The sequence below is a fragment of the Heptranchias perlo genome, chromosome 13 (genome assembly GCF_035084215.1).
Source record: "Heptranchias perlo isolate sHepPer1 chromosome 13, sHepPer1.hap1, whole genome shotgun sequence".
Classification (NCBI taxonomy): domain Eukaryota; kingdom Metazoa; phylum Chordata; class Chondrichthyes; order Hexanchiformes; family Hexanchidae; genus Heptranchias; species Heptranchias perlo.
Genome location: NC_090337.1, coordinates 66,913,265 through 66,939,154, shown reverse-complemented (window position 1 = coordinate 66,939,154; position 25,890 = coordinate 66,913,265). Strand labels below are relative to the sequence as shown.

Genomic DNA, 25,890 nt, shown 5'->3' with positions numbered 1-25,890 from the left:
AAATTGCAGATGCTTTAGCCGTAATCTTCCAAAGCTCTCTCGATTCAGGAATTGACCCTTTTGATTGGAAAATTGCAAATGTAACTCCATTATGTAAGAAAGGTGAGAGAGAGGAATGAAGGAATGATAGACCTGTTAGTCTAATATCTGTTTTGGGAAGTTATTGGAATCTATAATTAAGGACAAAGTGACTGAGCACTTAGAGAAATTTGAGCTGATTAGAGAGCGCCAACATGGATTTGTATCGGTTAGGTCTTGTCTAACAAACCTAATTGCATTTTTTGAGGAAGTAACTAAAGCAGTTGACAGGGGAATGCCTATCGATGTAGTTTATATGAACTTCCAGAAGGCATTCGATAAGGTTCCACATAAGAGCCCGTTAGCTAAAATTAAAGCTTAAAGAATTGAAGGCAAATTATTGGCCTGGTTAGGAGATGGGTTAGGAGGTAGAAGACAGAGAGTATGGATAATGGGTATGGACTCGAATTGAAAGCAAGTGAAAAGTGGTGTCCCTCAAAAGTCTGTACTGGGACCTCAACTATTCGCTATATTTATTAATGACTTAGATAACAATAGAAAGCCATATATCCAAGTTTGCCAATGACACAAAGACTGGTAGCATAGTAAGTAGCGTAGGCGGGAGCATAAAATTACAAAGAGACATTGATAGATTAAGTGAGTCAGCGAAACTGTGGCAGATGGATTTCAACAGGCAAATGTGAGGTCATTCATTCTGGACCAAAAAAGGATAGATCAGAGTATTTTTTTTAAATGGTGAAAAGCTAGAAACAGTGGAGGACCAAAGAGATTTAGGAGTCCATGGACACAGATCACTAAAATGTATTGGTCAGGTATAAAAAATAATTAAAAAGCTAATGGAATGTAGGATGGAAGGATGGAAAAAGAACTATAGAGCCTTTCACAACCTCAGGATGTCCCAAAGCACTTTACAGCCAATGAAATACTTTTAAAGTGTAGTCACTGTTGTAATATAGGAAACGCGGCAGCCAATTTGCGCACAGCAAGGTCCCACAAACAGCAGTGAGATAATGACCAGATAATTTGTTTTAACGATGTTGGTTGAGGGATAAATATTGACCAGGACACCGGGGAGAACTCCCCTGCTCGTCTTCAAAATAGTGTCGTGGGATCTTTTACATCCACCTGAAAGGGCAGACGCTCCTCAGTTTAACGTCTCATCCGAAAGACTAGGCTTGAATATAAGGGGGAGGAAGTTTTGTTACAGCTATACAAAGCACTGGTGAGACTGGTTCTGGGGTACTGTGTACAGTTCTGGGGTACTGTGTACAGTTCTGGGGTACTGTGTACAGTTCTGGGGTACTGTGTACAGTTCTGGGGTACTGTGTACAGTTCTGGGGTACTGTGTACAGTTCTGGGGTACTGTGTACAGTTCTGGGGTACTGTGTACAGTTCTAGGCTTGTATTCCCTGGAATATAGAAGGTTCAGGGGTGATTTGTTTGGTGCTTTCAGGATTTTGAAAGGAACTGATAGGATAGAGAGAAATCTTTTCCACTGATGGTGGAGTCTAGGACAAGGGGACATAACCTTAAAATCAGAGCCAGGCCATTCAGGAGAGAAGTTAGGAAACACATCTTCATGCAAAGTGGGGTAGAAGTGTGGAACTCTCTCCCACTAAAAGCAGTAGCTGCTAGCTCAATTAATAATTTTAAATCTGAGATCGATAGATTTTTGCTAGCCACGGGTATTAAGGGATATGGAGCTACGGCAGGTAAATGGAGTTAGGACACAGGTCAGCCATGATCTCATTGAATGGCAGAACAGGCTTGAGGGGCTGAATGGCCTACTCCTGTTCCTATGATCTCATCAGTATAATTATATCTTCACACATTATACAATTCCAGTATTTTTTTCTAAAAAAAACACGAATCACAATGTGGTTGAGAAAATGGATCCTTCAGTTCAAAAATGCTGCAGACAAACTTACAATACTTTCACCCCCATTTACAAAATGTTACTTAAGCCAATCTAAAGCACCCAGCTCCTTGAACAGCAGTGCACTGTACCAGACAAGCAGCTTTGAACAGCACCAACTTTTCAGTGCCAAGTAAATTAGGAACACATGTTCTAACCCATGTAAGGAGACCTCACGCCTGGTTCCAAAGGTCCATGTTTCACTGCTCCTGCCCAACGCACTGAGGCAAAGCTTTGAGAAGAAAGCGATGATAAACTAACTGTAATGCGTTGCACACTTGAGGGTGAATGAAGAAGCAACAGCTCATTACTGAAGAAAACCCTGCTCACTATGGCAGAGGTAAGGGGGACAAAACTGCTGCATTAAATGACACATACTGATGGGTGCTAGATTGAGAAAGAATGCAAGGTTTGGGGTTTTATTTTGTTTGTAAACAAAAACAAGAGCTAGCAGACAAGCGATACTCACGTGTTTTGCCGGTGGAATTCAATAATCTTTTCCTGCAACGTTTTCTGGTTTGGCAAGAGTGTATTATTCTTAAGGTAGTCCAGATCCACATCTTTATCGCAATCCCCGATTTCAGCTAAAAAGAAAAGGATGAATGAGGTGTGTTTGAGTGATGTAGCCGCCGATCAGAATTACAGAAGGACATGCTTGCTATAATGGAAAGTTTATGAATTTGCACAGAACGGTTATGCAATTAGAGATCACCACCAATAACCCAGGAATAGGGAGAGCCCTGTGCAAATTGTGGGAATAAAAACTCCAGGTGTATCGGGTCAGAAATAAATCTGCAGGCCTGGAAAGGGAAGGAGTGTTACACATGGAGGTTGAACTAAATTCCATAATCTACAAGTGAATTACACTATAGGGCAGGATAAGGATAACATATTGTGACAGCAGGAGATACTTGGAGAATGTTATAAGGAGCGATTTCAAATATACTGCAATTTACTAAATGGAAGCGAGGCAACAAGATTAAATTTTTTGAGGGGGTTACAAGGAGGGTCGATGAGGGTCGCACATTTGATGTAGTCTACATGGATTTTAGCAAGGCTTTTGACAAGGTCCCACATGGCAGACTGGTCAGAAAAGTAAAAGCCCATGGGATTCAAGGGAAAGTGGCAAGTTTGATCCAAAATTGGCTCAGTGGCAGAAACCAAAGGGTAATGGTCGACGGGTGTTTTTGTGACTGGAGGGCTGTTTCCAGTGGGGTCCCACAGGGTTCAGTACTAGGTATTTTGCTTTTTGTGATATATATTAATGATTTAGGCCTGAATGTAAGGGACTTAATTAAGAAGTTTGCAGATGATACAAAAAATGGCCATATGGTTGATAGTGAGGAAGAAAGCTGTAGTTTGCAGGAAGATATCAATGGTCTGGTCAGGTGGGCAGAAAAGTGGCAAATGGAATTCAATCCGGAGAAGTGTGAGGTAATGCATTTGGGGAAGGCAAACAAGACAAGGGAGTACACAATAAATGGGAGGATACTGAGAGATGTAGCGGAACAGAGGGACCTTGGAGAGCATGTCCACAGATCCCTGAAGGTAGCTGGACAGGTAGATAAGGTGGTTAAGGCGGCATACGGAATACTTTCCTTTATTAGCCGAGGCACAGAATGTAAGAGCAGGGAGGTTATGCTAGAACTTGTATAAAACACTGGTTAGGCCACAGCTTGAGTACTGTGTACAGTTCTAGTCACCATATTACGGGAAAGATGTGATTGCACTAGAGAGGGTACAGAGGAGATTTTTTTTTATTCGTTCATGGGATGTGGGCGTCACTGGCGAGGCCGCCATTTATTGCCCATCCCTAATTGCCCTTGAGAAGGTGGTGGTGAGCCACCTTCTTGAACCGCTGCAGTCCGTGGGGTAAAGGTTCTCCCACAGTGCTGTTAGGAAGGGAGTTCCAGGATTTTGACCCAGCGACGATGAAGGAACGGCGATATATTTCCAAGTCGGGATGGTGTGTGACTTGGAGGGGAACGTGCAGGTGGTGTTGTTCCCATGTACCTGCTGCTCTTGTCCTTCTAGGTGGTAGAGGTCGCGGGTTTGGGAGGTGCTGTCGAAGAAGCCTTGGCGAGTTACTGCAGTGCATCCTGTGGATGGTACACACTGCAGCTACTGTGTGCCAGTGGTGAAGGGAGTGAACGTTTAGGGTGGTGGATAGGGTGCCAATCAAGCGGGCTGCTTTGTCCTGGATGGTGTCGAGCTTCTTGAGTGTTGTTGGAGCTGCGCTCATCCAGGCAAGTAGAGATTATTCCATCACACTCCCGACTTGTGCCTTGTAGATGGTGGAAAGGCTTTGGGGAGTCAGGAGGTGAGTCACTCGCCACAGAATACCCAGCCTCTGACCTGCTCTTGTAGCAACAGTATCTATACGGCTGGTCCAGTTAAGTTTCTGGTCAATGGTGACCCCCAGGATGTTGATGGTGGGGGATTCGGCGATGGTAATGCCGTTGAATGTCAAGGGGAGGTGGTTAGACTCTCTCTTGTTGGAGGATACTGCCAGGACTGGAGAATTTTAGCTATGAGGAAAGAATGGATAGGCTGGGATTGTTTTCATTGGAACAGAGGAGGCTGAGGGGTGATTTAATTGAGGTGTATAAAATTATGAGGGGCCTAGATAGAGTGGATAGGAAGGACCTATTTCCCTCAGCAGAGAGGTCAATAACCAGGGGGCATATATTTAAAGTAATTGGTAGAAGGATTAGAGGGAAGCTGAGGAGAAATCTTTTCACCCAGAGGGTGGTGGGGGCTGGAATTCACTGCCTGAAAGGGTGGTAGAGGCAGAAACCCTCAACTCATTTAAAAAGTATTTAGATGTGCACTTGAAGTGCTGTAACCTACAAGGCTATGGACCAAGTGCTGGAAAGTGGGATTAAGCTGGACAGCTCTTTTTCGGCCGGCACATACACGATGGGCCAAATGGCCTCCTTCTGTGCCGTAACTTTCTATGATTCTACGAAGCTCAATGTGGCACCAAGACTGTTTTTGATCCAATGTGTTAAAGGCCCCATTAAAGTCAACTCACACCTAGATCTGGTTCTTACAAGTGATCAGAATAGAATCCATAATCCAGAAGCAGCAGCACCTCTGGAAACTGGGCAGAATATGATTACAGGGGTCTAGCTATAAGCATCAGTGAAGGCTGGGACAAAAATGTAACATGTTATGAAGGAAAACTTCAAAAGGAATGAGAGACGAACTAAAAGTCCGAAGTATTGCTGAGAAACTTCAGTTGAGGGGGAAAAATGGAACACTTGGGTATGCAGTGATGTTGCATACACCAAGAAAACTGCGGAGAGTGAATGGTATCCAACATGGACAAACAGCTCAATTAAAATTGGGAAGAAGAAGAAAGCTATACAAAATCTGCAGGGAAAAAGGGACAACAGTCTGAGGAAAAGAGATCAAAAGGAATATCGGAGAAGAGATGATCTAAGAGGAGATGTCAAGCAAATGCTAAAATTCTATTTTCATAATGCAAAATAAAAAAGATTAAGCTGAAAAATCAAAATGGCAGTGAAATTAAAGAAAAAGTATTTGCAGATGATTTTCCATAAATATTCCCTAGGTCTGTAGTACAAGTGGATTCTGGTGCTGGTAGCTGAGATGCTTGTCCAGTTAGAGGGATTTAGAGTAATGCGGGTAGATTTCCCTCTCTGAGGCGCACTACCTGATCACGAGACGACCTTGCGATTGTCCTGACCCACATCATTCGCACAACCTGGGGCACTGTGCAGTGCTGGTGCAGGCTGCATCCTCTGTCTTTGCCTTGCATCTGGAAATTGGGCAGGGACGACGACACAGGTGCAGGCTCGAGAGGCTGGCAACTACACTCCTAACTAGAAGCTTCAGGGCCTTCAGATCGATCGGGTGGGGGGCTTAAAAAACAAATGTTTGCCAACTCACCTGCAAAGGCTTGTGTCTCTCCCAGGATCCCTGCGTGTCCTCCAGACCGCCAGAACATCGGGGCAAACCCGGGACTCCAACAGCCTTTGGCAGAAATGCCCCCTACCGCCTAATTAAAATGGCCATGCTGTGACTGCATCTACTACCGGGAAATCCCAGGCAGCAGAGTGGGGGTGGAGACTTGATGTAACAGGTCACCATCCATTCTTTCTCTTCACTGCTCCTGAAGAATCGTAATTTCCCAGGGGCAGTGGTGAGAAAATCTACTCTCAGCCTTGAGCTTTGAGAAGATTTGCATCTATATAATGCCTCAACAAGCCATCAGGATGATCCACAGTGCTGTGCAATCAATGGATTACTTCTGAAGTCCAATCACTGCTATACACTGAAACAAATCAGTATCCTCGGGTACTGTCCCCCTCCCTTTCAAATCAACCATCATCACCAACCTCCTCAAAAAACCCATCCTTAAACCTCTGTCCTTGCAAACTGCAGCCCCATCTATAATCTCTCTTTCCTCTCCAAAGTCCTTCAACGTGTTGTTGCCTCCTAAATCTGTACCCATCTTTCCCGCAACTCCGTGTTTGAACCTCTTCAATCAGGTTTCTGTTTCTGCCACAGCACTGAAACGGCCCCAATCAAAGTCACAAATGACATCCTCTGTGACTGTGATCGTGGTAAACTATCCCTCCTCATCCTTCTCAACCTCTATGCAGCCTTTGGCATGGTCAATCGTGCCATCCTCCTCCACACCTTTCCACCACTGATCAGCTGGGTGAGACTGCCCTCGCCCGATTCCATTCTTATCTATCCTGTCTTGGCCAGAGAAGCAATGGTCTTCTCCTCCCACTCTCACGCCTCTGGAGTCCCCAAAGGATTTATCCTTGACCCCTCCTATTTCTCATCTACATGCTGCCCCTCAGAGACATCATCCGAAAATACGACGTCAGGTTCCACATGTACGCTGATGACACCCAGCTCTACCTCATCACCACCTCCCTTGACCCCTCCACTGCCTCTGTGCTTTCAGACTGCTTGTCCAACATCCTTGTCTGGATAAGCTGAAATTTTCTTCAATTAAATACTGGAAGTCTGAAGCCATTGTCTTTGGTCCCTGCCACAAACTCCGTTCCCTAGCCATCGACTCCATCCCCTTCCCTGGTCGCTGTCTCAAGCTGAACCAGACTTTTCGAAACCTCTGCGTCCTATATGACCCTGAGCTCAAATACCGAGCCCATATCCTCTCCATCACCAAGACCACCAACTTCCACCTCCGTAATATCACCCATTTCCACCCAACTCAGCTTATCTGCTGCTGAAACCCTCATCCATGCTTTTGTTACCCTATAGACTCAACTATTCCAATGCTCTCCTGGCCGGTCTCCCATTTTCCACCCTCCACAAACCTGAACTCATCCAAAACTCTGCTGTCCATATCCTAACTTGCACCAAGTCCCGTTCATCCATCGCCCCTACGTTCGCTGACCTACATTGGATCCCAGTCCAGCAATGCCTCGATTGTAAATGGTCATCCTCATTCAAATCCCTCCATGGCTTCACACCACCATCCCCCATATCTCTCTAATCTTCAACAGCCCTGCAACCAGCCAAGAACTCTGCCATCCTCCAACTCTGGCCTCTTGTCCATCCCCTACTCCCTTCATCCCACTATTGGCCTTCAGCCATTTAGGCCCCAAGTTCCGAAATTCCCTCCCTAAACCTCTCTCCATTGCTTTAAGACGCTCCTTTAAACCTATCTCTTTGACTAAACATTTAGTCACCCATCCGAATATATCCTTCTTTGACTCAGTGTCCGATTACACTCCTATGAAGAGCCTTGGGATGTTTACTACATTAAAGGTGCTATATAAATGCAAGTTGTTGTTAAGTCTAATGATCAGCTGCTACCTCTTACCTTCAATCCTTCTTCATCTACAAACTTCATCTTGGGCTCATTATCTCCTCTGAGCTCAAGTGACATTCCATATTTCCTCCATAGCTAATGCGGCCTTTAAAGAAGTTTTCTGTTTGCCCATCATCTCAATCATTGCCGACCAACCCTGGTTCTCAATCCCCCAATGCATTCATTTCAAAATCCTCAACCTCATCCACAAACTCTTCCATGGCCTTACCCCAACCTTCCAGAGTAATCTCGTTCAGCTCTATGTACCAATCCAAACCCTTTGACCCTCCACCTCCAGCTGCTTATGCAGCCCTCTCATCCTCCATCCGCTCCATCATTGGTGGCAGAGCTTTCAACTCTGCCTCAGCCTTACTCTCTGGAACTCCCTTCCTACAACCCTCCACTTTGCTTCATCTCTCCCCACCTCTACTACAAAGGATGTGTTAACAGGACACACAGAAAATAATAATAGGATTTAGAAGAGTCAAGATGGATTTATGAAAGGGAAATCATGTCTGACAAACCTATTGGAGTTCTTTGAGGATGTAACTAATAGAATAGATGAGGGAACCAGTGGATGTGGTGTATTTGGATTTTCAGAAGGCTTTCGATAAGGTCCCACACAGGAGGTTGATGAACAAAGTTAAAGCACATGTAATTGGGGGTAATATACTGGCATGGATTGAGAATTGGTTAACAGACAGAAAACTGAGTAGGAATAAACAGGTCTTTTTCAGGTTGGCAGACTGTGACTAGTGGGGTACTGCAGGGATCGGTACTTGGACCCCAGTTATTCACAATCTATATCAATGATTTGGATGGGGGAACCAAATGTAATATTTTCAAGTTTGCTGATGATACAAAACTAGGTGGGAATGTGAGTTGTGAGGAGGATGCAAAGAGGCTTCAAGGGGATATAGACAGGCTAAGTGAGTGGGCAAGAATATGTCAGATGGAATATAATGTGGAAAATGTGAAGTTATCCACTTTAGTAGGAAAAACAGAAATGCAGTGTACTTTTTAAGTGGTGATAGATTGGGAAATGTTGATGTTCAAAAGGGACCTGGGTGTCCTTGTACATGAGTCACTGAAAGCTAACATGAAGGTGCAGCAAGCAACTAGGAAGGCAAATGGTATGTTGGCCTTAATTACAAGAGTATTTGAGTACAGGAGTAAAGATGTCTTACTGCAATTATATAGGGCTTTGTGAGACCGCACCTGGAGTATTGTGTACAATTTTGGTCTCCTTACCTAAGAAAGGATATACTTGTCATAGAGGGAGTGCAACGAAGGTTCACCAGACAGACTCCTGGGATGGCGGAATTGTGGTATGAGGAGAGATTGAGTAGACTGGGCCTTATTCTCTCGAGTTTAGAAGAATGAGAGGTGATCTCATTGAAACATACAAAATTCTTACAGGGCTCGACAGGGTAGATGCAGGGAGGATGTTTCCCCTGGCTCGGGAGTCTAGAACCAGGGGTCACAGTCTCAGAATAAGGGGTAGGCCATTCAGGACCGAGATGAGGAGAAATTTCTTCATTCAGAGGGTGGTGAATCTTTGGAATTCTCTACCCCAGAGGGCTGTGGAGGCTCAGTCATTGAGTACATTCAAAACAGAGATCGATAGATTTCTAGATATTAAAGGCATCAAGGGATATGGGGATAGTGCAGGAAAATGGCGTTGAGGTAGAAGATCAGCCATGACCTTGTTGAATGGCGGAGCAGGCTCGAGGGGCCAGATGGCTACTCCTGCTCCTATTTCTTAGGTTAAACATCTTCTCCAAACCCATCTATTCCACCAGGCTTTTGGTCACCTCTTTTAAATCTCCCCACTGTTCATTTATCTCCTCTAAGTACTACCGCGACAAGTTTATTTAAGTTAAGTTGTGCTGCTTACTCTTTCATGCCGAAAACTTCTTTTCCCCTCAACAGCTCAACTCTCTACAAAGTTCAAGTCCCTCCAAAACGTCAATAGTCTTCCCATACTTGGGGAGACTGTTCCTCTCATACTCCTGAGAAGGGCTGCAAGAAAAAAGCTAGTTGCTTAATAGGCAATCTCTTTCACCTTTAGCTCTGAACACTCTCCATCACAACTTCTCTTATGTCTCTATTTTGATGCTATTGTGTTCCGTGTCCTTCAGAACTTTCCTCTTTCGGTCCTTTGAAATCCCGAACATGCCATTCACACAGTTTTTTCTTCCTCCCTGTCAAAAATCAATAGGATTGTCTGCTACTCTAACTCTTTTTTCCCCCCCAGAATCTCAAAAGTATGGAACTCCTTACTCTTCAGACTTTCCTTCCTCCTGCAATCATCAGGGTATTAACGTCCAAACTTGGCATCACCCAATCATTTCCCCGTTTACCTCATCCTCACTCTTATCAAGGTTGGTGGTGTCCTGCACAAAAACAGTGTCCACATTGAATGAAACCACTAAACAGGTAACAGTTAATGGTCCTCCCTTTGTGCTCCTGTGCTTTGTTTAGCGATGCAAAAGCAGCATTAAAAATGATGTTACTGAAAGCAGTCACTAATTGTTAAACAACCAGTCATTACAAAATGGGGATTAAACAGGTGTTTTAAGAATGGGGGGTTAAAAAGGCTCCCCAGCCACAATCAATTTGGGGATTTAGAAACTAATTGACTTTGATCTGTACCAAAGGGGCTGATACCATCAGCTATGAACACATCTTCCATGCGTAGCTGTGCTTCTACTGCATTTACATAGCATTGATAAGCTCTAAGTGACAGTGTCTTGTTTAGCTTCAACACTCACACTGCAAGAGATGAGAGATGATGAGTGCGGATGTGTTCTCATTGCACATTAATTTGTTCTCTGCCAGGTCTCGTTTAATCTGCAGTGCAAACAAGTATCTGAAAAAGGAAAAAGAACACATTATATAGACAGCTTCTCACACTGTAACACACCCACCATGACACACCAGTGTTTGATTCTTTTGTAACTACTGACAACCTACTCATTACACCAGGGCCTTTCAAGTTATTTTTTTTTTTAAAAGGTTTCAGGATAACACGCCTTTCAAATGCTTTGTGTCACAGAACTCCATGATACCGTATCAGGTACAGTAATCTGTAACATAGGTCATGGGCCCTTTTGGGTAAACAGCCCATCATTCGCTACAGGCAGGTTGGCACAAGCTAGCTGGGCCAACTGCCTGAAAACCTCCGAGGGAGCAGATCCAGCTCAACACACGGGGTGAGACAGGTTTCAGCCAGGAGATTGAAGAGGGTCTGAAAATGTGGTTTCTCAGATATTATAATTGCTTATGATCTTCAGTGTCAACCTGGGGATGAATTGACTGGGAGCAGGGTAGGGTGAGCCCCTCGAGTGGCAGTAAATTGGTAGCGTGTGTCCAAGAATGGAACAAGATCAGCTACTTCTGGATCAAGGGGAACTTCGAGGCTCAATAAAAACATCCATAAATGGAAATATGCTAAACAAAGTTAATTTTAAGCAGGATTTGTCTATTCTGATCCTCTCACCAGCCAATGCCAAGTGAACGGAACACAGTTCCAACCTGGGATTTTGCACTCGTCCTGTTTTTGGGACTACGGTTACAAACAAAAAGAAAATTGTGTGCGACAATCTGATTCAAATATTCCACGCAGCCAGAAGTCAGTAATATTACAATGGCAGGGGTGGGGGGGGGGGGGGCGGGTGGAGAGGGGAGAACACAGATGGGAGAAAAACTTATCAGAACACACTGCTGTATGAAGGGCACCTGTATCAGTGACCATCACACAGTGGGAAAAGATTAAAGTTTTGTAACCTCCATTTTGAGATTGCACCCCGAGAATAAGACTCGAGGAATAATCACATCTCGAGCATCACTGAGTGCTGCAGGAATCACCAGTTCGAATACACCCCAGTGCCATTCATTACCTTGTGTACTCCTCCTGCAGCTGGCCAGGATCAGGAGGGAAAAACTTAACAGAAAGCCTGAACACTGTGTTCTTCGGTCCTGTAAAGAAAGAGACACAAAAGTTGAGGATTAAATTTGCCTTCAAGCACACACCCAGACGTGCCTCAACATCAGGTTCGGGGCATCACGGGTGGCTCTGCTGCACAGGAGGGGAGGAAGAAGAGTGGCGGGGCTATAGTGATAGGACAGCACGGTGTGCAGACAACACAGTGTGAACTGCTGAGAGTTTGGTACGTGTGGGAGTTTAAGGGTTAATCTCTTTAAAATCTAGTGCATATTGCTTTCAACTGTTTAATTTCAATTTTAAAGTTTAAATTTTTAAGTTTCTGTCAGGCTTCAGCAGAGAGAGCTGCTGTAGCAAGTTAATTGGTTAGCTAGATTAAACTGGTACCTGAAGGTGGGGCAGGCCTGACTCATCGGAGTCACAAACTGTAGAAATACAGGGGCCTGTCAGTGCGACAGCACGGTGTGCGGACAACACAGTGTGAACTGCTGAGAGATTGGTACGTGTGGGAGTTCGGGGAAGGAGGCGTTGTTTTGCCTTGTTTTTCCTAACTTTTTCCCCAGAGCGGCAGTGGACCCGAGAGTAGAAGACTGAGATTGGGGAATAAAAGCAGCAGCAGACCTGCAACAAGAGACAACTACTGTGCGACGTCACAGGTGAGGCAGGAGAGTCCGAGAGGTGAGCAGAGTATAAAAGGAGAGACCGAGAGCGGGAGGAGAGTCTGAGAGTCTAAGGCAAGTCATGGCAGCACAGCTCGCACCCGTGATATGCTCCTCCTGCACTATGTGGGAAGTTATGGACACTACCAATGTCCCTGGCGACCATGTGTGCAGGAAGTGTGTCCAGCTGCAGCTACTGACTAACCGTATTTCGGAGCTGGAGCTGCGGGTGGATTCACTGTGGAGCATCCGCGATGCTGAGACTATCGTGGATAGCACGTTCAGTGAGGTGGTCACACCGCAGGTAAAGATTACGCAGGCAGAAAGGAAATGGGTGACCGCCAGGCAGAGTAAAAGGACTAGGCAGGTAGAGCAGGAGTCCCCTGGGGCCATCTCCCTCTCAAACAGATATTCTGCTTCAGATACTGTTGGGGGAGATGGCTTATCAGGGGAAAGCAGCAAGAGCCACGTTCGGGCACCACGGGTGGCTCTGCTGCACAGGAGGGGAGGAAGAAGAGTGGCAGAGATATCGTGATAGGGGATTCAATTGTAAGGGGAACAGATAGGCGTTTCTGCGGCCACAAACGTGACTCCAGGATGGTATGTTGCCTCCCTGGTGCTAGGGTCAAGGATGTCACGGGGCGGCTACAGGGCATTCTGGAGGGGGAGGGTGAACAGCCAGTAGTCGTGGTCCATATCGGTACCAACGACATAGGTTAAAAAAAGGGATGAGGTCCTGCAAGGTGAATATAAGGAGTTAGGAGATAAATTAAAAAGCAGGACTTCAAAGGTAGTGATCTCAGGATTACTACCGGTGCCACGTGCTAGTAAGCATAGGAACAGGAGAATAGACAGGATGAATACGTGGCTGCAGGGATGGTGTAGGAGAGAGGGATTTAGATTCCTGGGACATTGGGACCTGTTCTGGGGAAGGTGGGACCTGTACAAGTGGGACGGGTTACACCCGAGCAGGACCGGGACCAATGTCCTCGCGGGGGTGTTTGCTGGTGCTGTTGGGGAAGGTTTAAACTAGAGTGGCAGGGGGATGGGAACCTGAGCGGGGAGTCAGAAGAGAATAAAGTTGAGAGCAGCAAGAATGGGAGGACCCTAGGCAAGACAGAGGGTCATAGGGATCTTGGTGTGCAAGTTCACAGATCCCTGAAGGCGGCGGAACAGGTAGATAAGGTGGTAAAGAAGGCATATGGGATACTTGCCTTTATTAGCCGAGGCATAGAATATAAGAGCAAGGAGGTTATGATGGAGCTGTATAAAACACTGGTTAGGCCACAGCTGGAGTCCTGTGTGCAGTTCTGGTCGCCACACTACAGGAAGGATGTGATCGCTTTGGAGAGGGTGCAGAGGAGATTCACCAGGATGTTACCAGGGCTGGAGCGCTTCAGCTATGAAGAGAGACTGGGAAGATTGGGTTTGTTTTCCTTGGAGCAGAGGAGGCTGAGGGGGGACATGATTGAGGTGTACAAAATTATGAGGGGCACAGATAGGATGGATACTAAGGAGCTTTTTTCCCTTCGTTGAGGGTTCTATAACAAGGGGACATAGATTCAAGGTAAAAGGCGGGAGGTTTAGAGGGGATTTGAGAAAGAACTTTTTCACCCAGAGGGTGGTTGGAGTCTGGAACTCACTGCCTGAAAGGGTTGTGGAGGCAGGAACCCTCACAACATTCAAGAAGCATTTGGATGAGCACTTGAAATGCCATAGCATACAAGGCTACGGACCAAATGCTGGAATATGGGATTAGAGTAGACAGGGCTGATGGCCGGCGCGGACACGATGGGCCGAAGGGCCTCTATCCGTGCTGTATGACTCTATGACTCTAAGAGAGGGGAAGACCCAGGGGAAATCTACAATACAACTAGTACAAATAGTTGTTCAAGAACAAGTGAAAGGGAAAAGCGTAGAGCGGTGGAAACAAAGTGTACTTCAGGCACGACAGGATAAAATAAAAACTAGAAGGCGCAAGGCGATTAACCCAGCACCAAAGCTGTGGCAGGGGGTTGGGAACCTGAGCAGGGAGACAGAGGAAAGCGTGTCAGGAAGGGACAGAAGGTATGGAGTAAAAGGTAAAGTGTTAAAAAAGGAAAAAGCAGGAACTAAGTGTCACAAAACATATTTGAAAGTTCTTTATCTGAATGCACGTAGCATTCGTAACAAAATGGACGACTTAACGGCACAAATAACTACGTATGGGTATGATCTTGTGGCCATTACAGAAACATGGCTGCAGGTTGACAACAACTGGGAATTAAATATGCCAGGGTATTTAACAATCAGGAAGGACAGGCAGGAAGGAAGAGGAGGTGGGGTGGCTATGTTAATAAAGGAAGGAATCACTAATACAGAGAAATGATATTGGGACAAAAGATCAGGACAATGAAACAGTTTGGGTGGAGATAAGGAATAATAAGGAAAAAAACACTAGTGGGCGTAGTATATAGGCCTCCTCATAGTTGCAACTCTGCTGGAAGAAGTATTAATCAGGAAATAGTCGGGGCATGTAATAAGGGAACAGCTAAAATTATGGGGGATTTTAACTATCATATTAACTGGACAAATCAAATTGGGCAGGGCAGCCTTGAGGAAGAGTTTATTGAGTGTATTAGGGATGGATTTCATGAGCAGTATGTAACTAATCCTACAAGGGGGCAGGCAACCTTGGACCTGGTCCTGTGTAATGAGCCAGGATTAATTAATAATGTCCTAGTTAAGGATCCCCTTGGAATGAGTGACCATAACATGGTTCCATTCCATATTCAATTTGAGGGTGAGAAGGTTGGTTCTCAAACAAGCGTACTGAGCTTGAATAAAGGAGACTATGATGGTATGAGAGCGGAATTGATTAAAGTTGACTGGGAAAAGAGATTAAAGGGTAAGACGGTACATGAGCAGTGGTGTTCATTTAAGGAGTTATTTTACAACTTTCAAAAAATATATATTCCACTGAGGAAAAAAGGATGTAAAAGAAATGACAGCCATCCGTGGCTAAGTAAAGAAATTAAGGATAGCGTCCGACTAAAAACAAGGACATATAAGGTAGCCAAACTTAGTGGAAGGATAGAAGATTGGGAAGTCTTCAAAAGACAGCAAAAAGTAACTAAAGAATTGATTAAGAAAGGGAAGATAGATTATGAAAATAAATTAGCAAAAAATATAAAAACAGATAGCAAGAGTTTCTATCGTTATATGAAAAGAAAAAGGGTGGCTACGGCAAACGTAGGTCCCTTAGAGGATGAGACCGGGAAATTAATGGTGGGAAACATGGAGATGGCAAAAATGCTGAACAAATATTTTGTTTCAGTCTTTACGGTAGAGGACACTAAGAATATCCCAACACTGGACAAACAGGGGGCTCTAGGGGGGGAGGAGCTAAGTACGATTAAAATCACGAAGGAATTGGTACTCAGTAAATTAATGGGACTCAAGGCGGATAAATCCCCTGGACCTGATGGCTTACATCCTAGGGTCTTGAGGGAAGTGGCAGTAGGGATTGTGGATGCTTTGGTAATAGTTTTCCAAAATTCTCTGGACTCGGCAAAGGTCCCGGCAGATTGGAAAACTGCTAATGTAACACCCTTATTTAAAAAGGGTAGTAGGCAGAAGGCTGGAAATTATAGACCAGTTAGCCTAACATCTGTGGTGGGTAAAATTTTGGAGTCTATTATTAAGGAGACAGTAGCGGAACATTTGGATAAACATAGTTTAATAGGACAAAGTCAGCGTGGCTTTATGAAGGGGAAGTCATGTCTGACAAATTTGCTCGAGTTCTTTGAGGACATAACGTACAGGGTGGATAAAGGGGAACCAGTGGACGTAGTGTATTTAGACTTCCAGAAGGCATTCGACAAGGTGCCACATAAAAGATTATTGCTCAAGATAAAGAATCACTGGATTGGGGGTCATATTCTGGCATGGGTGGAGGATTGGTTATCTAACAGGAAGCAGAGAGCTGGGATAAATGGTTCATTTCCGGACTGGCAACCAGTAGCCAGTGGTGTTCCGCAGGGGTCGGTGCTGGGTCCCCAACTCTTTACAATCTATTTTAACGATTTGGAGGAGGGGACCGAGTGTAACGTATCAAAGTTTGCAGATGATACAAAGATGGGAGGGAAAGTAGAGAGTGAGGACGACATAAAAAACCTACAGGGGGATATAGACAGGCTGGGTGAGTGGGCGGAGATTTGGCAGATGCAATACAATATTGGAAAATGTGAGGTTATGCACTTTGGCAGGACAAATCAGAGAGCAAGTTATTATCTTAATGGCGAGAAACTGGAAAGTACTGCAGTACAAAGGGATCTGGGGGTCCGAGTGCAAGAAAATCAAAAAGTTAGTATGCAGGTGCAGCAGGTGATCAAGAAGGCCAACGGAATGTTGGCTTTTATTGCTAGGGGGATAGAATATAAAAACAGGGAGGTATTGTTGCAGTTATATAAGGTATTGGTGAGACCGCACCTGGAATACTGCATACTGTTTTGGTGTCCATACTTAAGAAAAGACATACTTGCTCTCGAGGCAGCACAAAGAAGGTTCACTCGGTTAATCCCGGGGATGAGGGGGCGGACATATGAGGACAGGTTGAGTCGATTGGGACTCTACTCATTGGAGTTCAGAAGAATGAGAGGCGATCTTATTGAAACATATAAGATTGTGAAGGGGCTTGATCGGGTGGATGCGGTAAGGATGTTCCCAAGGATGGGTGAAACTAGAACTAGGGGGCATAATCTTAGAATAAGGGGCTGCTCTTTCAAAACTGAGATGAGGAGAAACTTCTTCACTCAGAGGGTAGTAGGTCTGTGGAATTTGCTGCCCCAGGAAGCTGTGGAAGCTACATCATTAAATAAATTTAAAACAGAAATAGACAGTTTCCTAGAAGTAAAGGGAATTAGGGGTTACGGGGAGCGGGCAGGAAATTGGACATGAATTTAAATTTGAGGTTAGGATCAGATCAGCCATGATCTTATTGAATGGCGGAGAAGGCTCGAGGGGCCTGATTGGCCTACTCCTGCTCCTATTTCTTATGTTCTTATGTTCTTATCAGAGACATCATTCCCATTTTAATACAGGCAAGGCCTAGAAAAACTGGCCACAAACAGAACCAACACTCAATTCAAGGTAGCCTCCTTAAAGATGCATGATCCCATGTGAGAAAATCCATTTTTATCTGAAGTTTTGGCATCATATCACTTTAAAACTCAGTCACTGCAAAGGGAATTTAGCAGCCTGTCCCGACACAAATGCTGTAAAGTTTGTTATAGTCTCCCTGGTCGCAGGCTTGCGGGGGAAATGAAATACAATTTCTCTCACACTCACACACACAATGATTGATTCAGTCTGTATCTGAGGGCTATGGAACCAAGTCGGGCAAGTGACAGGCAAATACTGGTCTCTCACTGATACTGGTAATGAGATGAGCAAATTGGGGTTGAGCAAATTAAGGTGATTAATTAAGACAATCACACAAGCATATTGACACAGCATTACACACTAAATATACCCATGACAACCCTTTCAGTTCAACAGGTTGGAGTCTATTTATTCCAGGGGTCCTCAGTAACTTTTGCCATGGGTTGCGATTCTGAGCAGCAACTTGCTCAAGCACCATTCACTGATTTATCCATAAGGAAATTCCATACGCCTACTCATTTTTTAAAATCAGGTTTTTGCATTTTTCCTCACTCCCTCTAATATCATGGGGGTGATATGAGGAGGTGTGTCATAAGCATCCCCTCCCACACTATAACTAACCTATTACCTACCGTCCGGCATATGAAAGACCAAATCCCTTGATTATGATACAGCTTTTTAACCACAGCAGGACTTTTTCTAACCTCCTTCTCTTACCTATTGTGCAGCGAAGCTCCAACAGCTTGCTCCAGACCCAGTGCACAGCATAAAATAATTTCCCAAAATCTCCATCTATAACCCCAGAACTCTCTCATAAACAAGCAGCTGCAGTACACTTGTATGAATCTCACTGCATTTCACTCTTGTCCCAAGAGCCCTTGCACAAATGCACTGTCACACACATCTTTGAGATGTGTCCCAGTGTTTTTCCCTTTCCAGGGGTGGCAGACTATACAAAGCTCAATGTTGGCAGTGTCTGGTGACTATAGAAACCTACTCAAAATCTATGCTGGACTGATTACCAATGATAACAGAAAACAGGGTAATGCAAGGCAGAGACATGTGTGATCGCATGCTGACAATCTACAGAGCATTACGTTCAAACTCTGGCGATTTCAATTCTATTGGCTGTAAGATATTTTCGGACCCAACACTACAATCCAAGCTGCAACACAAAATGAGCTAACCAAGCATAAAATGCACGGGACAAGAGTGTTGGGGGGCTGAGGCGGGGGAAATTAACAAACAAAATCAAAAACACTTACTTCGCACTTGTTTCACAATAAGTTTTGCAGGTTCAAGCCAAATCTAAATGAAAAGAAAACATGGAATAAACTGAAAAGTGAATTCAAAATAAAAAGGTAATGCATGGGTTAATGAAAATGAAATGACAATTCAGCTATTCCCGCAAACTCTATTTGTGTACAGGTTTGGAGGCCAGAGTGATCCCACAGAATTCTGACCCATTAGTGTTGTACGGCATTGCATGCGTTGTGAAATGTAAAAAATGTATATCACTCACATCATCTCAACCATCTCCTGATGGCAGGTGTGTCTGAAAATAGTAACGCACAAACACACACTTTAAAACTTACAATAAAGTTAAGATGCATGATCAGGAACCAATGAATTACGGGAAAAAATGAGTAAATCACCTGTCTTGGTGTCGATGTAACTCACTCAATGTTTGTAGAGCTCAGGAATTATGTACTAGACACCCATCCATGATTTCCCAATGCGTATCTTGTACGTAATTAATGGAATGACAAATTTTAAGATCACTGAATCAGTGGGCCCGAATTTGCTGAAAACTTGCACCGTAGTGATGGTGCATATACTGTGTATGCCATTATTATGGTCAGATATTCCAGGAAGTTATAGTGTGAATGTCTTATGTTATGATGTACAGCAGGCCATAATTTCCTGGACTGCTGGCCTGCTCCACAGAAAACCTCGCTGAAGAAGTTAGCTAAATGTCATAGCTCCGCCCCCCACTCATTAAAATCAATGGCGAGATGGGGTTTGCCGAATTAACTCCACTGTGATCGCCACAGACACTTAGACCATTACAGAATGGAGCTGGACGGCGCAGAATCAGTGAAGTATTTAATCACTCAGCAGGTTACCTGAGCGGATCATTAAAATCTTAAAACTCAATTAAATGCTGATAACAATAAATTTATAGAGCTGTTGCTGCTAAGTAAACAAGAGGTGAGTTCATACACTGTCAATGATGGCAATGCAAAAATTGCATTTGTTTTCCTGAAGTTTCTCTTTTATCCTCTCAATATTTCTTTGGAGCAGGACATAGAAAGTTCAGTGCAACACTGGAGTGTAAACAGGAGATGTGCACTGCATGCACCGTTTAGGATTTACAGACAGGATCGACTGTGAATACAAGAACTGCCAGAGCTGCTTTCAGCATTTAATTTTGTATTAGAGGCAAAATTACTCCATTGCGAGAGTGTGTCATTGGAAATGAATCGTCAAAACTTCAGGATTTGTCCAGTACTTTCCTCTGTAATTGGTTGAAGATGTTAAGATCATTTGTTGGTCATCTTAACCCCTTCTCAGCAAACAGCTGAAAAAACAAATAATCCCCCAGAAACCCCCTTCTCTTCCCCCCTCCATGGCTTCTGGTAGTCACTTTTTCCATGTAAGCTGGGTTTTTAAACAAGCAATTGCAGTCACTGTAGCTTGCTTGCTCTCTGAAGGGGTTTTGTTACTTAGAGAGCTGCATTGAGTGTTTGAATGGAGGTATCTGATCTAGTCAAATCCATTTGTAGGGAAACACCGAATCCTGGGCCAGATCAGGCAGTGTGCAAAGCTCACCACATCCCATTGTGACCAGTTAGTACTGTTAGAGCAATGATAGTTACAGTATGTACATATCAAATGCAAAATAGAATACTGCAGAACAATAGTCAACGCTTTTCCCACCACTATTTTTGGCAAACTTGCATGCAGCGTATATACTAAAGAGCTTCATGATCAATTACACAGCAAAGTGCACTCTACTCTTCCCAAACATGCACCTCAATACAAACCTCAGAAAAGCATCCTTCTCCTGCCTGCAGCCCCCTTCCATTACAACAGTCAATTTACCAAACACTGTTGAAGCCTCTGAATCAGATTGTCCATTTGTACTTAGAGACACTGTGTGAACACACTCTCACTTGGATCAGACAGAGCATTCCCCAAACTCAATATCACATCAATTATCGCCAAAATGTTGATACTAACTGTCTGAAATGGATTTGAACACGAGTCCTACAGATGAAAGGGTAGCGTGCTAACAGTGTGACACACAGCCCCCTTAATGTTTCTTGCACCAGCCACATATAACCAGCAACAGTAATTTTATACATATCAATAGATAGATGAGAAATACAGAGAGAGAAAAACTGGGTTATTACAACTTAGTGTCTGCTTCAAAAGCCAATTCCATCATTTAAAAGGAAATTGGATAGGTATTTGAAAAAGAACCATGTAAAAGGATTCAGGGAAAGGGCAGGGAAATGATGTACATCTATTAGCTGATCCCAGAGGGGGGGTCACTGGGTGCTGGAGGGGGCCAGAGGGGGGGTCACTGGGTGCTGGAGGGGGCCAGAGGGGGGGTCACTGGGTGCTGGAGGGGGCCAGAGGGGGGGTCACTGGGTGCTGGAGGGGGCCAGAGGGGGGGTCACTGGGTGCTGGAGGGGGCCAGAGGGGGGGTCACTGGGTGCTGGAGGGGGCCAGAGGGGGGGTCACTGGGTGCTGGAGGGGGCCAGAGGGGGGGTCACTGGGTGCTGGAGGGGGCCAGAGGGGGGGTCACTGGGTGCTGGAGGGGGCCAGAGGGGGGGTCACTGGGTGCTGGAGGGGGCCAGAGGGGGGGTCACTGGGTGCTGGAGGGGGCCAGAGGGGGGGTCACTGGGTGCTGGAGGGGGCCAGAGGGGGGGTCACTGGGTGCTGGAGGGGGCCAGAGGGGGGGTCACTGGGTGCTGGAGGGGGCCAGAGGGGGGGTCACTGGGTGCTGGAGGGGGCCAGAGGGGGGGTCACTGGGTGCTGGAGGGGGCCAGAGGGGGGGTCACTGGGTGCTGGAGGGGGCCAGAGGGGGGGTCACTGGGTGCTGGAGGGGGCCAGAGGGGGGGGTCACTGGGTGCTGGAGGGGGCCAGAGGGGGGGGTCACTGGGTGCTGGAGGGGGCCAGAGGGGGGGGTCACTGGGTGCTGGAGGGGGCCAGAGGGGGGGGTCACTGGGTGCTGGAGGGGGCCAGAGGGGGGGGTCACTGGGTGCTGGAGGGGGCCAGAGGGGGGGGGGGTCACTGGGTGCTGGAGGGGGCCAGAGGGGGGGGGTCACTGGGTGCTGGAGGGGGCCAGAGGGGGGGGGTCACTGGGTGCTGGAGGGGGCCAGAGGGGGGGGGGTCACTGGGTGCTGGAGGGGGCCAGAGGGGGGGTCACTGGGTGCTGGAGGAGGCCAGGGGGGGGGGTCACTGGGTGCTGGAGGGGGCCAGAGGGGGGGTCACTGGGTGCTGGAGGGGGCCAGAGGGGGGGTCACTGGGTGCTGGAGGGGGCCAGAGGGGGGGTCACTGGGTGCTGGAGGGGGCCAGAGGGGGGGTCACTGGGTGCTGGAGGGGGCCAGAGGGGGGGTCACTGGGTGCTGGAGGGGGCCAGAGGGGGGGTCACTGGGTGCTGGAGGGGGCCAGAGGGGGGGGTCACTGGGTGCTGGAGGGGGCCAGAGGGGGGTCACTGGGTGCTGGAGGGGGCCAGAGGGGGGTCACTGGGTGCTGGAGGGGGCCAGAGGGGGGTCACTGGGTGCTGGAGGGGGCCAGAGGGGGGTCACTGGGTGCTGGAGGGGGCCAGAGGGGGGTCACTGGGTGCTGGAGGGGGCCAGAGGGGGGTCACTGGGTGCTGGAGGGGGCCAGAGGGGGGTCACTGGGTGCTGGAGGGGGCCAGAGGGGGGTCACTGGGTGCTGGAGGGGGCCAGAGGGGGGTCACTGGGTGCTGGAGAGGGCCAGAGGGGGGTCACTGGGTGCTGGAGAGGGCCAGAGGGGGGTCACTGGGTGCTGGAGAGGGCCAGAGGGGGGTCACTGGGTGCTGGAGAGGGCCAGAGGAGGTCACTGGGTGCTGGAGAGGGCCAGAGGAGGTCACTGGGTGCTGGAGAGGGCCAGAGGAGGTCACTGGATGGTGGTGAAGGCCAGAGGAGGTTCCTGGCTGAGGAAGTACTGGCCTGGCTGGATGCCAACAGTGGGAAGGAGATTGCAGCGCAGGTCAGCAGTGCTGGAAAGGAACGTAACAACAGGAGGAGGCCATTCAGCCCGTTGAGTCTGTTCCGCCATTCAATTAGATCACGGCTGATCTGTATCTTAATTCCATTTACCCGCCTTGATTCCGTAACCCTTCATACCTTGCCTAATAAAAATCTATCAATCTCAGTTTTGACATTTTCAATTGACCCCCCAGCCTCAACAGCTTTTTGTGTTGACAGAGTTCCAGATTTCCACTCCCCTTTGCTTGAACAAATGCTTCCTGAACAATCTAGTTCTAACTTCAAGGTTATGCCTCTTGTTCTGGACTCCCCCACCAGAGGAAATAATTTCTCGATCTTCCCTATCAAATCCTCAATTAGGTCACCCATTAATCTTCTGTAGTCAAGGAAATATAAGCCTCGTTTATGCAACGTGATCTGATAACGTTTTTAGCCCTGGTCTCATTCTGAATCTGCCATGCACCCCCCCTCCAAGGCCAATATATCCTTCCTGAGGTGCGGTGCCCAGACCTGAATGCAGTACTCCAGATGTGGTCTAACCAGAGCTCTGTGCAGCTGTAACACAACTTCCACCCTTTTGTATTTCAGCCTTCTTGAGATCAAGGCCAACATTCCATTAGCCTTTTTCATTATTTTTTGTCCCTGTCCATGAGCTTTTAGTGATTTCTGCACTTGGACTTCTAAATCTCTCTGCTCATCCACATTTCCTACCTTCTTGCCATTTAGAAAATACTCATCTATCTTTTAGGTCCAAAGTGGATGACCTCACATTTTCCCACACTGAACTCCATCTGCCACAGTTTTGCCCACTCAATGTCCCTTTGCAACTTCCTGCTCCCATCTGCACCACTTTCTGTGCCACCTAACTTAGTGTTGTGCTGCTATTGGTTCTGCTGTTGCCATTTACAGCTCCTCTAGACCCATCTTTTCTTTCTTAACCTGTCCCATTACCACCTTCCTTGCATCATCATCCCTTTTGTCATTTAATCACTTCTGCCCTCCACTCCATCACAGCCCTTACCATTTGCTCTTTCCTTCCCTCCTCCCCACCCCTTTCCAGGCTCTGTACTTGCTTATAAACTGTTAAACCTCTAACTTCGACCTAAAAAGTCACCGCACCGCAAGGCGCACGGTGCATTACACAGTGTGAGGCACAGGTTATCCAAGTTCGCATGAGCAGCATCAAAGGAGAGCCGATAGTGTACATAGAATAAGGATGTTACTTCCATTTTTTTTCTGTCACTTTGGACTCTATGTACAGATTACTGTAAGCTAGATAACAATGGCATATTCCTTTAGAAAATTACACCATTTAATTTGAATGTCACCCTTGAAGTCAATAGCTGTGCTGAAAAGATACTATGTCAATTGACAGTCTGGGGGCTCAATCAAAACTTGGACCAGCGCCAATAACATGACAGGCGACAGGTGGAGTGCCCGTCACTTGGAAAGGCATGGTTTAATCAGAGATAGTCAGCATGGATTTGTTCAAGGAAGGTCATGCCTTACAAATGAATTCTTTGAGGAAGTGACAAGGAGGATTGATGAGGGTTGTGCAGTGGATGTTGTCTACATGGATTTTAGTGAGGCATTTGTCAAGGTCCCACATGGCAGACTGGTCAGAAAGCTGAAATCCCATGGGATACAGAGAAATGTGGTGAATTGGATCCAAAATTGGCTCAGTAACAGGAAACAAAGGGTAAAAGTCGATGGATGTCTTTGCGAATGGAAATCCCTTTCCAGTGGTGTGCCACAGGGTCAGTGTTGGGTCCCTTGCTGTTTGTGGTACATATTAATGATTTGGACTTGAATGTAGGGGGCATGATTGGCAAATTTGCAGACGACACAAAAATCGGTCGTGTAGTTGATAGTGAAGATGATAACTGTAGACTCCAAGAAGATATCGATGGTTTGTTGGAGTGGGCGGAAAAGTGGCAAATGGAGTTCAACCCGGAAAAGTGTGAGGTAATGCACTTAGGGAGGGCAAACAGTAAAAGGGAATACGCAATAAACGGGAATATATTGAGGGGGATAGAGGAAGTGAGAGACCTTGGAGTGCATGTGCACAGGTCCCTGAAGGTGGCAGTACAGGTAGATAAGGTTGTGAAGAAGGCATACGGAATGCACTCCGTTATTAGCCGAGGTATAGAATACAAAAGTAGGGATGTAATGATGGAACTGTATAAAATGCTGGTAAGGCCACGGCTGGAGTATTGTGTGCAGTTCTGGTCACCACATGACAGGAAGGACGTAATTGCTCTGAAGAGACATTTACAAGAATGTTGCCAGAGCTTGAAAATTGCAGCTACGAGGAGAGATTGGATAGGCTGGGGTTGTTTTCCTTGGAGCAGAGGAGGCTGAGGGGAGATTTGATTGAGGTGTACAAAATTATGAGGGGCCCAGATAAAGTAGACAGGAAGTACCTGTTTCCCCTAGCGGAGAGTTCAAGAACTAGAGGACATAGATTTAAGCTGATTGGCGGAAGGATTCGAGGGGACATGAGGAAAAACTTTTTTACCCAGAGAATGGTGGGTGTATGGAATTCACTGCCCGAATTGGTGGTAAAGGCACGGACCCTCAACTCTTTTAAAAAGTACCTGGACCTGCACCAAAAGTGCTGTAAGCTGCAGGGCCACGGACCGGGTGCTGGAAGGTGGGATTAGAATGGGAACCTGGTTTTCTTCGAGCCCGCGCGGACAGGAAGGGCCGAATGGCCCCCTTCTGTGCTGTATCTTTTCTGTGGTGCTATGCCGCCCTGCCCGGTAACAGATGGAGTGCCCCCCTGCCCGGTTTTGGGAGTAGCTTTTTACTGAACAGTAAAAGGCCAGAGTCTACATTTAAAAATGTTTCCCATTGTGGACATACTAGTACAAGTTACCACTCACACAGGCACACACAGTACTGCCCCCATCTAGTTTTGGACCTAACAGTAAAATTAAAGAGATGAAAAATAAGCTGTAATTTTAAGCCCTCCTTCTGACCATATTCGCTCTGTTTAAATTATTCTGTACCTGAAAAACTCATTTAAAAATAGCACAGCTAGCGTCTTAATATTTGCATCTTCTGTAAATAAACTATTTTGCTTACTGTAAACTGATGGCTTAGGAGGGCAAATTTTATCGTGT

The 25,890-nt window shown here is 46.2% G+C and overlaps 1 protein-coding gene across 4 annotated transcripts in view; it reads right to left on the bottom strand.

Moving 5' to 3' along the window:
- Positions 1-25,890, bottom strand: part of farp2 (FERM, RhoGEF and pleckstrin domain protein 2) — a 237,559-nt gene that overhangs the window by 145,748 nt on the left and 65,921 nt on the right. For all 4 annotated transcript variants that reach the window (XM_067995648.1, XM_067995650.1, XM_067995651.1 and 1 more), the window contains exons 4-7: positions 18,785-18,827; positions 11,675-11,753; positions 10,547-10,644; positions 2,424-2,538 (exon numbers count right to left, since the gene is read on the bottom strand). In XM_067995648.1, the coding sequence (XP_067851749.1) occupies positions 2,424-2,538; positions 10,547-10,644; positions 11,675-11,753; positions 18,785-18,827 (335 nt within the window). The remainder of the gene's footprint in view (positions 1-2,423; positions 2,539-10,546; positions 10,645-11,674; positions 11,754-18,784; positions 18,828-25,890) is intronic.